Source organism: Falco biarmicus, chromosome 4, assembly GCF_023638135.1.
Source record: "Falco biarmicus isolate bFalBia1 chromosome 4, bFalBia1.pri, whole genome shotgun sequence".
Lineage (NCBI taxonomy): Eukaryota > Metazoa > Chordata > Aves > Falconiformes > Falconidae > Falco > Falco biarmicus.
In genome coordinates this window covers 109,704,911-109,719,809 of record NC_079291.1, presented here as the reverse complement: position 1 = coordinate 109,719,809, position 14,899 = coordinate 109,704,911, and the positions used below count along the sequence as shown (strand labels likewise).

The 14,899-nt window shown below is 36.1% G+C and overlaps 1 protein-coding gene across 4 annotated transcripts in view; it reads right to left on the bottom strand.

Moving 5' to 3' along the window:
• The window catches only part of RAF1 (Raf-1 proto-oncogene, serine/threonine kinase), a 44,152-nt gene that overhangs the window by 12,382 nt on the left and 16,871 nt on the right, over positions 1–14,899 (bottom strand). For 3 of the 4 annotated variants that reach the window (XM_056337010.1, XM_056337009.1, XM_056337011.1), the window contains 9 exons: positions 12,671–12,886; positions 11,688–11,800; positions 10,536–10,638; positions 8,892–9,049; positions 7,846–7,944; positions 6,265–6,418; positions 2,751–2,778; positions 2,533–2,660; positions 1,447–1,564 (listed from right to left, as the gene is read on the bottom strand). In XM_056337010.1, coding sequence (XP_056192985.1) covers positions 1,447–1,564; positions 2,533–2,660; positions 2,751–2,778; positions 6,265–6,418; positions 7,846–7,944; positions 8,892–9,049; positions 10,536–10,638; positions 11,688–11,800; positions 12,671–12,877 — 1,108 coding nt within the window. In that variant the 5' untranslated portion in view covers positions 12,878–12,886. The remainder of the gene's footprint in view (positions 1–1,446; positions 1,565–2,532; positions 2,661–2,750; positions 2,779–6,264; positions 6,419–7,845; positions 7,945–8,891; positions 9,050–10,535; positions 10,639–11,687; positions 11,801–12,670; positions 12,887–14,899) is intronic. The other variant, XM_056337012.1, reaches the window with a different exon arrangement.

Here is a 14,899-nt window from a genome sequence, read left to right as displayed (position 1 = left end):
CCTAAAACGGTTTGCATATAGTTGTACACAGTCTTCTACAGGTGCTCTCCAAAGGTTCATTGCAAACAGCCCTTCATAGCTGGGCACGTTAGGAAACCCAACCCAACATCTCTAACTTAATCTAGACTTTCTACTTAAGTTTGCAGCAACCTGCCCGCTTCAAATTAATTTCATTTAGCTTCACCAAGACGTTTTTATTGCTGCATTTGTATTATTAGAATAGGTTACTACAAAAAAGTCTGCAGTTTCACTAATTTGTGCAGTGAACTCCCAGTTTTATTTTAAACAGAAAAGATTTGCAAGAAATATAAACCTTTAAATCTTTTAAGACCACACCGCAAATGACTTAAAAAAAATAAGTTAGTAATTTAACTTTGACTTTCTTGAGAAATCAGGAAAACTACCAACAGTTACTACAATAAGATATTCAATCTTATCAATATTGAGTTAGGAGACAGCTCTACAGCCATCTTCTGCACACAGCTGAGGGTTCTTTCTAAACGTGTAGCTCCATGCATCTCCTGTTTAACACTCCAAAACATCCTAACAAGACGAGGAGCTGCAACTGTTTTATTAAAATAAACACTGACAAGAAATTCTCATTTATTATTCTGTTTAGCAAAATCCTACTTAACCTATTTTTCCTCTTGATTTCTGTGTTCCATTTTACTTACATAATGAAAATCAGTTTAACTGTTCATGAATGTCACTTTTAGCATAAGAATAGTCCTTCCATTGATGCTAACAATATTTGGGCTTTAAGACATGCAAGTATTTATTCCTTTAAAATAGAGAGTGGAAGATAAGTTTCCAGATTTTTTTTGGTCAGCTTATTTTATGACAATTAGGCCCTGGAGGGGTTTGTGTGTGTTTCTTTTTAAATCACAAGCCCTGAATTTCAAAACTAATTCTGCAGTTCTGCAGTGTGCCTCTTTTCAAAGTATTCTAGCTACCTTTATATCATAAGGTCTCACATCAACTGTTTTTCCCTTAGAAAATCTCTACAAAAAAAACTATTTATGCTTATTTCCCTTCCCTGCCACCTTGAATGTAAGTATGCTAATTAAACCATAGAGGTATTAAAACAAAAGGTAAATATAATTTAACATCAGTCTGTGAAAATTCCAAGCTAACTCTGCTAATTCAATCCTCTTAATGGAACGTGAAATCTTTTCAGAAAACAAGCTGTTGTAGAACACGGTAATAAAGAAAACATTGGTTGCAATATAGTGAGCATGTTGATGGCATTTTGTCAGATTCAGATTCTGATGTCTGTTCTTTGCCTTCATTTCACCACTACTGGTATCAGGAAATTTGTATCTCTCCCCTAGTACCTTTGGTGGTTGATACGCACATAGCACCATTAAAACAATTTTACCTTTTTCTAGGTTGCTGTCCTACCCTATCAACATTTTGAGAATATGGTAACACTTGTCAAGAACTTACCATGCCATTTGCCTTTGTAAACTGTTCCAAAAGAACCTGACCCTATTCTGGTAGAAAGCATGACTTCACTTGCTTCTATTTCCCAGTAATAACTGGAATCTCTCTGTCCACGAGGCCTCTGGAACAAAAATCGACAGGGCTTTTACTCTAAGTATTTAAACAAATATTTTATATATACACACACCAAGAATGAAATAACTTCCATCATACAAGTTTAAGATGCACTGAAACCTTGAGAGTTTTGTCCTGCAGTTTGGGCTTTTGTTCTTGCCTCAATTTGTGAGGGGTGGTGGGTTTGTTTACAAAAAAACCCCTTGGTCTTAGATCTTAAGAGGAACAAATATTTTATAAGCAACTACCTAAAAACATCTGAAATACTTAAGAAACTTACTGTTTCAAAATCACGATACTAAAACTCATTTACATATTTAAAAAGAAACACAAATGATGAGAGCAGAATTCTCAAACATCTAAGTGATTAACAACTTTGAGTCCCACTAAGCAACTGTAGTTTCATTTTTAAATCTTGTAAGCCTTCAAAAAATTACATATATTATTCATTATTATACTATCTTTTCTTTCCTTACCCCTGCCCATTAGTTTAAATCAAGCCTTTGAGTGAAAACTCTCATTCTGTTAGATCTTTTTTTCTCTGGGATATTTTGACTAATTTTATTGGGAAACAATGGTATTATCAATATCTGCTTTCTATAGAAGCTATGGCAACATGGTTCAAATAGTGATAATAAGGCTAACTTTAAACAGACTAAAAAAGTAAAAAAGATACAGCCCCTGAAGATTTAGAAAAGTAGTCCTTGAATCTGTACTGAAAAACAATTTCACAATACTGTCTGAAATTAATTTTCAATCCAGAACACACTGTTCTGGGTATTTATAATGCAATGCAATAGTGCTATCTTTTCCAAGGTAGTTAACATTATACTGCTATTAAATACGCATGGTATAGAGCAATCCAAGATGACCATCAGCTTTTACTGCCTTTTAAGTACAGAAACATATCTCAACACACCACTACCCCCAGCACAGTTTAACATCTTTTTTAAAAAAAAATATTACCATACTTACAATTTTGTTCTTTTCTTGTGTATTAGATCCAGGGGCTCTCTCTCTTTGGGCTGGGACTGGGGTTTTAGGCTGAGACCAGCCGGTTGGGCTCATATTGTTAGGACTGCCAGACAGAGCAGAGGGTGAGGCTTAAATAAAAAAAAACAGAAGAAAAACAATTTACGAACCAGAAAATACACACAGAATAATATTATAAATTATTTTTGTAAAAACCATACCTGATTCACTATGGCTTCGAATTGCATCCTAAAACACAGAAGACAGATAATAAAGTTAATAAATATATGAAAGCATACAAAGGAACAAGCAGAAATAGTACTGAAATAATTCCTGATGGTTTTGGTCAAGTGCGATACAGTATTGACCAACACTCTCCAAAAGATTGCAGCTTGGCTATTTTCTAGTTACAAGAATCCTATATGCTAAAACCCATGCAATCCATGATTTCTTACAAAACATCAAAAATATTCATAGTATATTGAAAGGTACGACTACCAAAAAAAGGAGAGGAGGAGGAGAAAAAAAAAAAAAAGAAAAAAAAAAAGGACACAGAACAAGAAGAAACACCAGAAATACTATCTGCATTCCCACCACTGGATTTTTATACATGCTTTTATTTCAGACCTGAACATAGCTCCTGTGATGGTCCTCTATCTCTAAGGGACAAGTTCTCAAAAAGGTTTTGGGTTACAAGTAGGAAAACTTTTAAAAGCCCCTAAAATATTCCAAGTCAATAAACATTTTGAAATACCTCTACCATACTATTTCAACCCCCAAAAAAAGACTACATCTAGTGCCCTAATACAAAAACATCTAATTTTCAAAACATTTTCCCACAGATTAAGGTTTGACGACATTTGCAAACCATATTCTTACACAGGTCACTAGTTGGTACAGTGCGACAACTCTCACCTCATGCCACAGGCACTTTACAACACAATTCTACAGCCATGCACAAGATAAACTAAGCTCTGACAAACATGACTTTACAACTTTTCTCACCTGCTATGTATTATCCCAAAGTACATACAGGAAAGGTAAAATATCCAGGTACTGTGTAAGTACAAAGCAAGAACATGCACTACAGAAATGTTAAATACCGTCAAAGTTAATAGAAGTCAATTCAAACTTTCTAACTGATTAGTAGAGTAATAAATGCAAGATTTCATAGGAAGACAAAACAAGCCTACATTCCACCATACGGTTTTCAAATTAACTCAGACTATCCTTAGTAAAGAATCATTTATGAAATATATAATTTTAGCTAGTTAGTTGCATTCTCCCAAACTTGACTCTATATTCTTCCATAGTATCTCTACTCTTCACCCAAATGAATTAAAATCTGCATAAACTACCAAAAAAGAACTCCTGCAAGTTACTACTTTTGTCCATTTTGAGGACAATAAAAATCTTTAAGAACTTGAATTAATTACAGTTGACGGGTTTTGTACATCAGCCTGAGAACATTAACTGCTTTCAAGCAAGCTGGCAAAGGATAACTAAATTTAATACTGTTCTCATACTTGTACATACATAATTCTTATTTAAGAAAAAGATATTTTTGAACTTCAATACCGATGTAAATACCTTTTTTTGCTTACAAATTCCACAGCAAATGAACCAAAACCAGTGTTCTTTAGAGTTGTTCTTACAACACAAATAATCCTATTCACAGTGCTGTAGTCTGTCAACTTTGACGTGAAATAAAAATAGTACATCACGTTCTTAATCTAAGGGGTTTGTACGGTTATATTTAACAAAATAGTTTCCAGAAGAAAAAAGCCACACAACAGATGTGTTTGAGAAGGTTTTCCTTTAAAAACTGTGTGACCAAATGCATCTCTAAATCCAAACCTATTCAAATTCACACCAAATTTCAGACCAGTATGGATTCATCCAGCTAAACTCAAAATTAATCTCTTCTACCAATTCGCCCCTTCCAATTAGCGTCCTCAATATTTAAGTATAAACATGCTATAAAGATTTTCATCAACTCAAGATTAAACTTTCATGTGGACACTGCCACGGCTTACAAGTTATAGCAATCCTGTTAATCACAAGAAAACAACAGGCACCGAGAAAATACCTACTCTTCCCCTCAAACAAAATCGTCTGCACCAGGAACTGGGAGAAGCATTCAGGCTGTTATTCTAGGCCAAGACAGTAAGAGATAAAAGAAAAGAAGAGAGGAAGTATAAAAAAATATTTTTTTTTCATTAAAAGTTAGGATAAATGAAAGAAAAAGTAACCTAATTTGTTTGATATATAATAATTAAGTGCAATAAAATTAAGTAACTATTCCTGTTCAGACCCAAACATTCACTAGTACCCATCCTTTGGTAAACCACTTTATTAAGGTGGTCTTTCTCGTGTCATACTAGGAGGTCTCTACTATCTTTTTTGTGGCGTTTGTTTTTTTTTAAACATTTCTTTTTAAGCCTTTTGGAAAAGGAGCTATTGCCTTTAAGACATGACAGCCATTTTTATTTAGTCCTCCTCATATTCTGGAGAGCCAGAACAGAAAGTATTTCTGTCTTTACTGCTATGCATAAACAAAGCAATGTCTCCTTGTAAAGGCTCATCACACTATTAATACAAAAAGTTAGTTCATATTCTCTTTTGAGTGATTCGTTATTTTTTCATGCCGTAAAAAAACGTCAGCCAGGCTTCTGAAGCAGTAAAAAACAGCTGTAAGCCTAAAAAAACTGAAGAGAAAGGGAAGGTATCTTCCCCCATAAAACCCAGCTGACAAAAAGCTTCTAACCAAAAAAACCTTCCCAGGGCTGCAGTGCACTTGTCTTCAGTTCCAAAGGTCCAGAGGACTTCTCTAGAACGTTTCAGATAATCTTCACATTTCCCACAAGCCTATAAACTACCAGCTGAAGACACAAGTGAACTCAGCAGTCGAAGGCTTTTGCCTGGCTTCAAGAGTTTAAAAAACTATTCCAGAGCTAAAAAAACCCCAAACAGCAGCACTCTCTGAAGTCCTGCAGTTCAGCACTTGCTTTCTGCAAGCCTTTCCTGAACACCACTCCCTTAGTTTGCTAAGGTTATCACAAAACAAAACAACCAACCACTTCAGGCCTGACTTCAAAGAGCTGTCTCTCACTACTGTCAAAGGTAGGGGGGAAAAAAGCAAAAAAAAAAAAAAAAGAAAAAAAGAGAGAAAGTGCTTGAAAGCAAGTAACAGCAGAAATATTCTCAGATACAGACGGCTTTAGCACACAAGCCTGGAACTGCTGTTAATTCCATACAGGTATAACACAAAACATATTGCCAATAAGTTTTGACTCGAGTGTTCCAACTCTGAGAACTATACGCAGCCTTGCAGTACCTGTGGTATGATTTAAAATAAACACCAACCCCCAAAAAAACCCGTATTTTAAGTTCGAAAGAACATTTTTAGACATGTGTAATAAGCATTTCTTCAGCAAAACTAAACTTATTTTCTTTTCAGGTCTGTGAAACTTGATTGTTAAAACTCCCCCCACATCTTTACAGATCTAATTACCAAAAATCTACCTAGAACTTCAGCAGAGTTGATAAAGACAGCAAGAACAAACTAGTAACTTTCTATGCAAACACGACACCTATATTCTTCATCACTCAGCCAACTAAAGCAAACAGTAAGCAAATGACAGAAAGCAAAGAAGAAAAAACAACCAGTGACTTTCAGATGGCCAGTCACAATTTTAGTTTAACTTTATGCTATTCCCTCCCTACCAGTATTACCTCAATTATCCGGCTGTCTACAGGCATTGTAGTGCTAACCATATGGACATTTGGTGTGGATGTAGATCGCTGTCTTTGGGAAAGAGAGCCCTCAGAGGAAGGATTTGATGTGTTGAATGTGAAGGCATGAGGTGTAGAATACCTGTGCTGGGAACTGAGAAGGAAAGAAGAGAGAAAATGAAAGTTGTGGTTATTTTTTCCCCTCTAGCAATTGAAAAATACCGTTCAATGTAACCTGTCCAAAAGCAATACATGCAGAATTCCAAACAGAGAAAAAGTTGGGACTTGCACACTAACTAAACTATTTGGTCAGCTGAATCATTCTCAGCTTAACTTAGGAAACAAACTAAAAATCTTGGAAGATCTTGTCAGCTCACATGTCTGTTTCTGCCATTATAAATTTTGCCACAGTTCACCTCAATCCCCACCAAATCACATTTAATATGCTGATAAAATACTGGCTTTGCTGGATTAATTCAGATCAGTGAAATTTAAACAAACTGCTCGCTGTTAAATGCACAGCTTAAGAGCTACTTTTACTGCTAAGCCCTGAATTTGTAAAGGTTTGCAAGGCTGTTCAATGGTTCGCATAGAACAGCCAGCAAGGAAGTCGTGAAACCCAATACCAGTTAAAAGGAGGCCAACACTAGAATCCAGTTCAACAAAGAGTTATAAATCACAACTTAAGGTCACTCAAACCTTATTCATCCCAAATCACACAAGTATCTTAACTGAAACCATCCAGCCTTCACAAAAAGCTTAAAAAACTATCAAGTTAATGAGTCATTGTTCAACGATACTGGAAATAGAGTAAGATGGCAAAGAGAACATAAGATCAATTCCTGATGCAGTTCCCACTAAAATAAATAAATAAATGCATAGAACCATTTGCAAGTCAGCTACGTGCTCTGTGCCTCATTCCTGAAAAGGCCACGATTTTTCAAAGGGATGTAGAAAAAACAAAAGATGGCCTGCCCTCTCCAGCCTCTAGAATTTCAAGGAAAAGAATACAGGCATAAATTAGGATCAGAAGACAGGCCCCTTTGAAAGGAAAGCAATTTTTATTCTAGCATTTAAAACTACAGGAATGTTCTCTGTAGGTGTCAGAATTTTCTTTGAGGAACATATTTTCAGTTTCCACTGTTCTCTCTTTAAACTCTTATCTGTCATCGTAACATTAGAATGTTATTTTAGTTTATGTATGCAAGTCATGCAAAACGAGTTACAAACCCTTACATGTATACCACCTGATCAAATAAAATTAATCCACAAAAATAACAAAGGGAGCCTTGAATTTTCTTAAGCAGGAAAACAAAGGTCCCCAGAAAACCTTTAATACACTCTCTTAAAGTCTTAAGACTAAAAATTAAAAATAAACCCAAATCACTTTTTGCTTGAATCTCAGAACAAGGAAGGTCACTATATATTACCTACAATGAAGTGGTGTTGCCTTCTTGGACATTTGTCCCAACCTTCTATACGACTGTTTTATTTTTGAGGAGTTGGGGTTTTTTGGTTTTGGGTTTTTTTTTTAAACGACTGTATTTCCCAAAACAGAAATGACAGGAAATACTAGCTTACCTAACAGGTATCCGGGAGACAGACTCCCGCATCCGTCTCATTGTCAAGGGAGGTAGTGCAGGGACACCACTGTCACTGATATTTGAATTTGGGAACAATCTGAAATATCAACAAAAACAATTACAATTTCAACTGCTACACTACCTCCTGTACAATGCTCTTGAAAGCTGAAAATTTAAAGGGCTGTTTCTTTCCAGCATAATTAACTTCATGAACGCATTCTTATACATAGTATTTTCCCTCTGCGTATGGTATGACTGAAAACTATGACTTCAGACTCCCAAAGAAAATTTCTACGTGTTCTTTCTAAACTTATGATACAAATCTGTTTTCATCAAACCTCAGATTTTCCTGGAAGGGTATTCAACACCAATTTTTTTAAATTTCTATTAAAACCAGGTAGCATCGAGTGGCACAAGTCATCTTACACTCTAATGACCGGTCAGTATAAGAAAATACATAACTATATGACCAAGTTCCGTTACAAAAAAAAAAAAAACATTCACCAAGACACATAAAACCAGTTCTAGATTTTAACACTTTTGCATAAAACAACTTCTAACATATTTCTAATCAACATTAGGAAAGTATTATCCTTCCTCAGTTTTCTCATCATTCCAAGCATTTTCAACAGGGTGTCAAAAGTTGTGTTAGTTCTGAACACTCACGCTCCCAACAGCTAAAAACCAACTGAATCATGACCTTTTTTCCTTCCAAAAGAAGCGTTATGCTAGAGGAATTACTATTACTCTGCTGAAACAGCAGGCATTATAGCAACTGCCTGGTCATTCAGAAACTGTTTGCTTGTCCCAGAATATTAAAGTTTACAGCAAGAACAAAATGCATTTAATGTAAATGGCCTTCTTCACCTGGCAGTAGACAACCATTGCTGACTGTTTCATGAAATCAATACACAAGTTCTGTATACCAATGAAAATGACTACACCCCAATAATCCAACTTTATCTCTATAATGAGATTAAAAAAAAAACAATGCTTGTCTGTCACAGAGAGTTAGTGTTGCTATTAAAAAGGAACAGTACTTACAAGAGTTGCCTGATATTGCTCCAGTCGACACACATGGTTGGAACTTTAGTGCTGCAGTGTTCGTGGAATTTATAACCACATGTCTGACACCGAAACCCATTTAGCAGGAACTTCTGGCAGATGTCACAGAAAGCAAGCTTTAGAAATGTCTTCCGAGCCTAGAAAACATTAAACGATTAATTCAAGCTACTAGCTTCTCTTCATTAGCCGACATTAACAACTTCAGAGCTTGACATAAATAAATACCATGTTAAAATGTTTCAGTACCCCCAAAGTGCTACTGAACTTAAAACCACAACTGAGTATTCTTGCATATATTTCCAGTCTGGTTAGAAACCTGGAAAGCTTACAAACATTTAGGGCTTTGTTTATCTAATTATTTAAATTAAAAAAAAAAAAAAAAAAGGAAAAGTGTTTGTCAATATTGTGCACTCAGTAAGGTGGTAAGAGTTGCGTGGGCCAAGAATTAAGTTTTTAGTATCACAAAGTGAAGGAGGATTAGACTGTAAGAACTGCCTAATTATTGTTTGTTCATCAAAATGCCTGTTGTCTGTTTATGACTAACCAATACCTCCTGCATATGAAATAAATTCCTTAGTAAATACAACAGGTTCAGGAAATTCTACTTTGTTAAATGACATCTAACATTTATTTTAAGGCTTCTGAAATATGAAAAAAAAAAACAAAAAACACTAAAATGGACCAAAGGGTTTCTTCCTCCGGAGCGTACTGTTGGAGGAAGCCTCAAAGCCTGAGCTTCTTCCAGATCTGGACATCTTCCAGATTTCTAAAAATGTAAAAGTAAAGCTACTTCCAGTTTTTGTAAATTAATGCTAACCTTTCTAATGGATCTAAATGATTATCATTTAGTTTTGCCACTTGGCACAATACATTTCTGGACAAAACAACAAAAAGGCTAGAATATAGGAACAGAGTTCCTTCTCAGGGAGAACAAAGTAATGCCAGGTAAAACTGTTAGGCATTATCTCTTCACAAAAGAAAAAAAAAAAAACCCAAAACCAAACAGCAGCTCTCTATTTGCTCTACACTGGGCAAATAATCTGTTTTTGAGAAGAAACTACAAATCTAAAGTCTTCAATGCTGCCCCCACCCCCAAAAAAACCTACTCTCTCAAATTACGAGGCAGCATTAGCTCACAAAACATTATGACCTTGCAGAATTAACAGCACCCCTGTACATTCACAATTACCAACAGTCCAATAAAGCTGCCAGACTTATCCACTCTTTCTTGACTGATGAGCCAGAGGCTGAAAATGCAAATTATCTCCTGGTTCTGGACTTTAAGGACATGGTGTCTTAGTATGACAATTACAGAAGTAGGTATTTATATAAAATAAAAGTGGCAATCATCAGATCTTTGAAGAATACGTGTAATGTGAGCTTTTAAAGTCTCTGACACCTAAGAATCACTAAACATAAATAGAATCCTGGCATTTCACTGCAAATGGATACTTAGCCAATCTAATCTGTGGGAAGTAGGGATGAAGGAATCAAGTCATCACTGCCGAAATCCCTACCTTGTGTTTAGAGCCAAAAGGTACCCAATGCCTAAACCATCCTTTGGTTGAATACATTGTTCAATTTACACAATTTACATCAAAATACAGAAAATAAAAAGCTTACAAAGTTGTGTGTAGTGAGTGGAACATGATCAAGAAAGTCCACTTGCAGTTCCTCTCCAATCAAAGAGGCAGCATCTGTATTCCAATCCAAACGCACCTTTTTTCTGAAAGAAAGAAAATGGGGACAACAAAATTAGTTAGGAGGTAAGAAAGCTGGCCTAATCAATGATTTATGTTTTGTGAGTTTTCTTGAGTGAACTGAAAACAAATACAAAAAAGCGTGGCTACCCTCTTATAGTGAGCTATATTCACTTAAAAAATTAGAAGCAACTTTGAAAATGTAGCAATTCACCTCTTTTCCTATTTTTTAACGTAAAAGTCATTTAGATATAAAGATTATTCGAAATAAGACACCTAGAAGCTGTAATCGAGTCACAGAAATACCCTTATAAACAAAACAAGAAATTATGAATGGCAGACTTAGTGACATGAAAGCCATATTACGTGCTTCAGCACTGAAGTTACTGGTGACCCCAGAATGGACTCAGTTACATAGAGAAGTAAACCCACAAATGACTGCCTCATGACTGAGGCTTAAAAGAGCATTAAGCCCAAGCCTTAAGAGGTGTGAAGTTAAATGTATTAACTCCATGAGATACCTTCACTCCCTCAGCTTGTAAAAGAATCATTTGGTATTTAATAGCAGCATCCCCGGTCCTACAAAAAATAAGGAATATCTGAAGTGAGATTTAAATCCAAACATTGAAAAGTTGTAGAGGAATGCAGAGCCTTAAAACTGAGCACACAAAGGAGATGTTCATTTAAGTGATGGCTAAGAATCACTAGCACTGAAGTTTAATCAACTACAAATGCAGAGGAAAAACACATCTCGAATACAAAGGCGTATCATCATTTCAACTAGAGCATGACAAAAGCCTCTGCAAGAACACTACAAGCACTTGAGCGTACCCCTCAATTTCGAACATTTTTAATACTTAGATTTAAAACAAAAATATTTTTTTTAATACCCAGGAAGCTGAAGGAGTTGCCCTAGAGGAGGGTAAAGAAAGCAAAATGGAAGTGTTCACAAACAACTTGTGTTTTTAAAAAGAAACTAGTGAGAGAGGAAGAAAGCATTAACGCTGCTATTCTAAACCCAAGATTATTACATTCTCTAGTTGAAAGTTTCACATAAAACATTCCAGACTCTTACCCTTTTGGTTCAGTAAGAAGTCGAAAAACTGCACAGCATTCTGGCTGCAGACCTCTTACTTTAAGTGCCTTCATAAGACAGTCATGTAAGGTCATCCCATTTCGCACATTTACCTGTGGCCAAAGGAAAAAAGTTTTAGTCAGTGATTACAGAATTTGGTTAAGCTTTGGGACCCAAAAAGTATTATTTTTTTTTATTTAGAAGTTAAACTGCACAGCTGTTCACTTTTGAAGTTAATGAATAGATAAATAAAAATGCTTGTATGATGTAACAAGAGACTGCTGCACCTTCCGATTTCACTTGCCACACATTAGGCCAACCTGCCAGGCAGGCATGTTTTCTGCCACAAACGTAACTATTGCATGCTTATGTAAAGGAAGTTTTGAATCCATTTTATAATGTTTCCATTTCTTACAATTACTAAATTTCTGTGAAACTGGATTTTATACAGCATGCATACAAGTTGGTAGCCTATAAAAAGTAACAGAAATGCAGGCAAATGGAGTTACCTTAAGTGTAGAAAAAGGCTTAATTTAGATTTCAGAGAACTTGGCATAAGACTATTATTAGTCCACTGAACTCCAAGAAATCCAATAGAAGCGTTCCCTCAAGAAGTTTCACTTCAGCTTTAACTACCATACTTCACTATGACCATCCAAGTGAAGAAAATGGTGACAGCAATGACTAAGTATTTTACTTCACGCAGGCATCAGTGTTTAGGTCAGCCAACTACGTATTTAACATTCAAAGACAGTGAGTAAAGTATCGTGCTCATGTGTATTGGAAAAATACAGCACTGAGGTAGGGAAATACAGGTTCTCAAAATACAGACACACTGTTTTCAAAATATGTCCTCTGGAATTAACAAACCGAGGACAACGCACTTAGTTACAATAAGACTTTGTGTGAGCTTGACATACCTGCCATAGTGTTAGCAAAGGGAACAGTACAATGTCTCTTACACAAAGGTAATGTAGACTTACCACCGTGCGCTGCTTGTTGGGCAAGAAAACACGAATGGTATTACTAGTTTTGGAAGTATCTGATATTTTGCCATCATCAGATGCTCGGCGTTGATAACCGAACTGCTGGACAATAGTAGGCGAAATACAGTTTGGGCCATCAAAGACAGAATCCTTGAGTCCAAAACCATTACTGATCGTCTTCCAAGCTCCCTGAATGTGCTCCATTGATGCAGTCTGAGAAACAAAAATTGAGAAAGTCAGGGAAAATTACAACATACTTCGCTATACAGTGGTATTCTCTCTTCCCGAGACAATGGACTTCACAGCCTCTTTTGAAAGCATCTGAAAACTGCTCTGCCTTCTCCCTTGTGACACTATCAACCTACAGATACATGGTACAGTTCACCCACATCTGCAAAATTAGCCTGAGTCTTGAAAGCATTTGACTTTCTGCACATGAACATATCATCAGAAATATATGCATAATTCTTCTCACTGCACCGCTGATATCACAGAAGCACTTTACCATCGTGTTAATTTAAATAATCAGTGCCTGAGGGGCCTTCAGAAAAGTGGCTAGATGCAGGCCAAAATAGTCATGTAAGGCAGATATGGCATGCAAACAATTAGCATAGACTGTACTGTTAAGAGGCCCATCAAGACTTATAATTAAAAAAATTCATTGAGAAAATTGTATTTTTATCAGTGATCTTGGAGCTTTGGTTTGGGGGGGAGGGGGCAATGTTGATTTTTTTTTTTAAAAAAAGGTAGCAAGTTTTGTATTTTTAGTATACAACAAAATACACAGCATTTTATTAGTATGACAGTTTACACAGTATGAGACAGGAAAAAAAAAAAAAAGTCAAAACCCACACACACTATGCTCTATTACATTTCAGCACAAACCTCTGCCAGTGAAGGGACATGAACAGCCCCCTCTGCACACTTCCAAATCAGCACATAATATATTTTTGCACACTCAGGTGCAAAGATAAAAGTACCAGTATTTTTCTTCCCCAGCTATCACAACTTCAATGCAGCTTGAACTCCAAATTATACTCCAAATCCATCTTATTCAAAACTAAGTGAAATCAAAGTCTGAGACAGTTTTGAACAAAGAAACGTACTCCCCACTAAATTTCCAAGTAGTTAGATTCACTACGAAGTCTTCAAAAATAAAAAAAAAAAAAAAGAAAAAAGGAACAGTGAAAATAGGCATGGTAATTCATTTCCTCCATAAAACTGCATCCCTCTATAAACATCCAAGAAACTGATGTTCAGAACTACATAGTGCAAGTGCACATCTTCTGTCATGTTAGCAGACTGTTTCCAAATCAGTCTTCAGTGGTTGTGCACACCACCTATATCCCTGTTCACCTGTATGAAAGGTAAAGAAAGTCGTATTAAAGCTGCAAAGTCGAAGAGCAAATCAGTCAAGAAATGCCAGAGTACAGGTCTGCCAAGCAACCCTAGTTCCATCCCCTTACGGTACAGGAAAGACTTGCCCTGAAAGACCCATAATGTTCCCCTGAAATCACTAACAACTCAATTCAATATACACTAACAAACACTCCTATCAGCATCTATTAAAGTCTAATTTCATGGTCCTGTCCTCCTCTGTTGCAAATTACTTGAACCCTCCAACTCACTTCCTTATGCCCTTCTGTGTAGCACCCATGCAAATAAGAAGAATAAATTAAAAAAACAACCACACTCCTCCTATCCCAAACATTCACGTGCTTATGTCAGAGACAAGACAACAATGTTTGTTAAAGAGCCAATGTAATGGAATTCGTGTGGAGGAAAAAAAAAAAAAAAAGAAAAAAAAAAAATCTCCACTAGTGTTAAGTGTCCATTTTGGGATGCCCAGAAGGATAAATTTGAATTTCACAGTGTTTTCTCTCACAGCACAGCTCTGAAAAGCCTTAGCTAGTGTTCCAAGTACTTCACACTGCTACAGCCCTAAACCCAGATCCGACTAGTAGCTAGAAAGGAAACGTGTAACAACAAACTTAAAAGAAAAAGGTTTGGTTTATAGGAAGCACCTACCCTCCCACGCAAACTCTGCAGAACTTGGGGCCTCTTAAGGCTCTCTGCTACAACGGGATCTTTTGGATATTTCACGAACATTTCTTTCCCTGACAGGGTGCATACCCTCTCTTCCTCTCCTATCAGTCGTCGTTATTCCTGCACCAATCCATCAGTTGTGCAGCTCCAGTTGTTCAAAGGTTCAAAATATTTAAATGT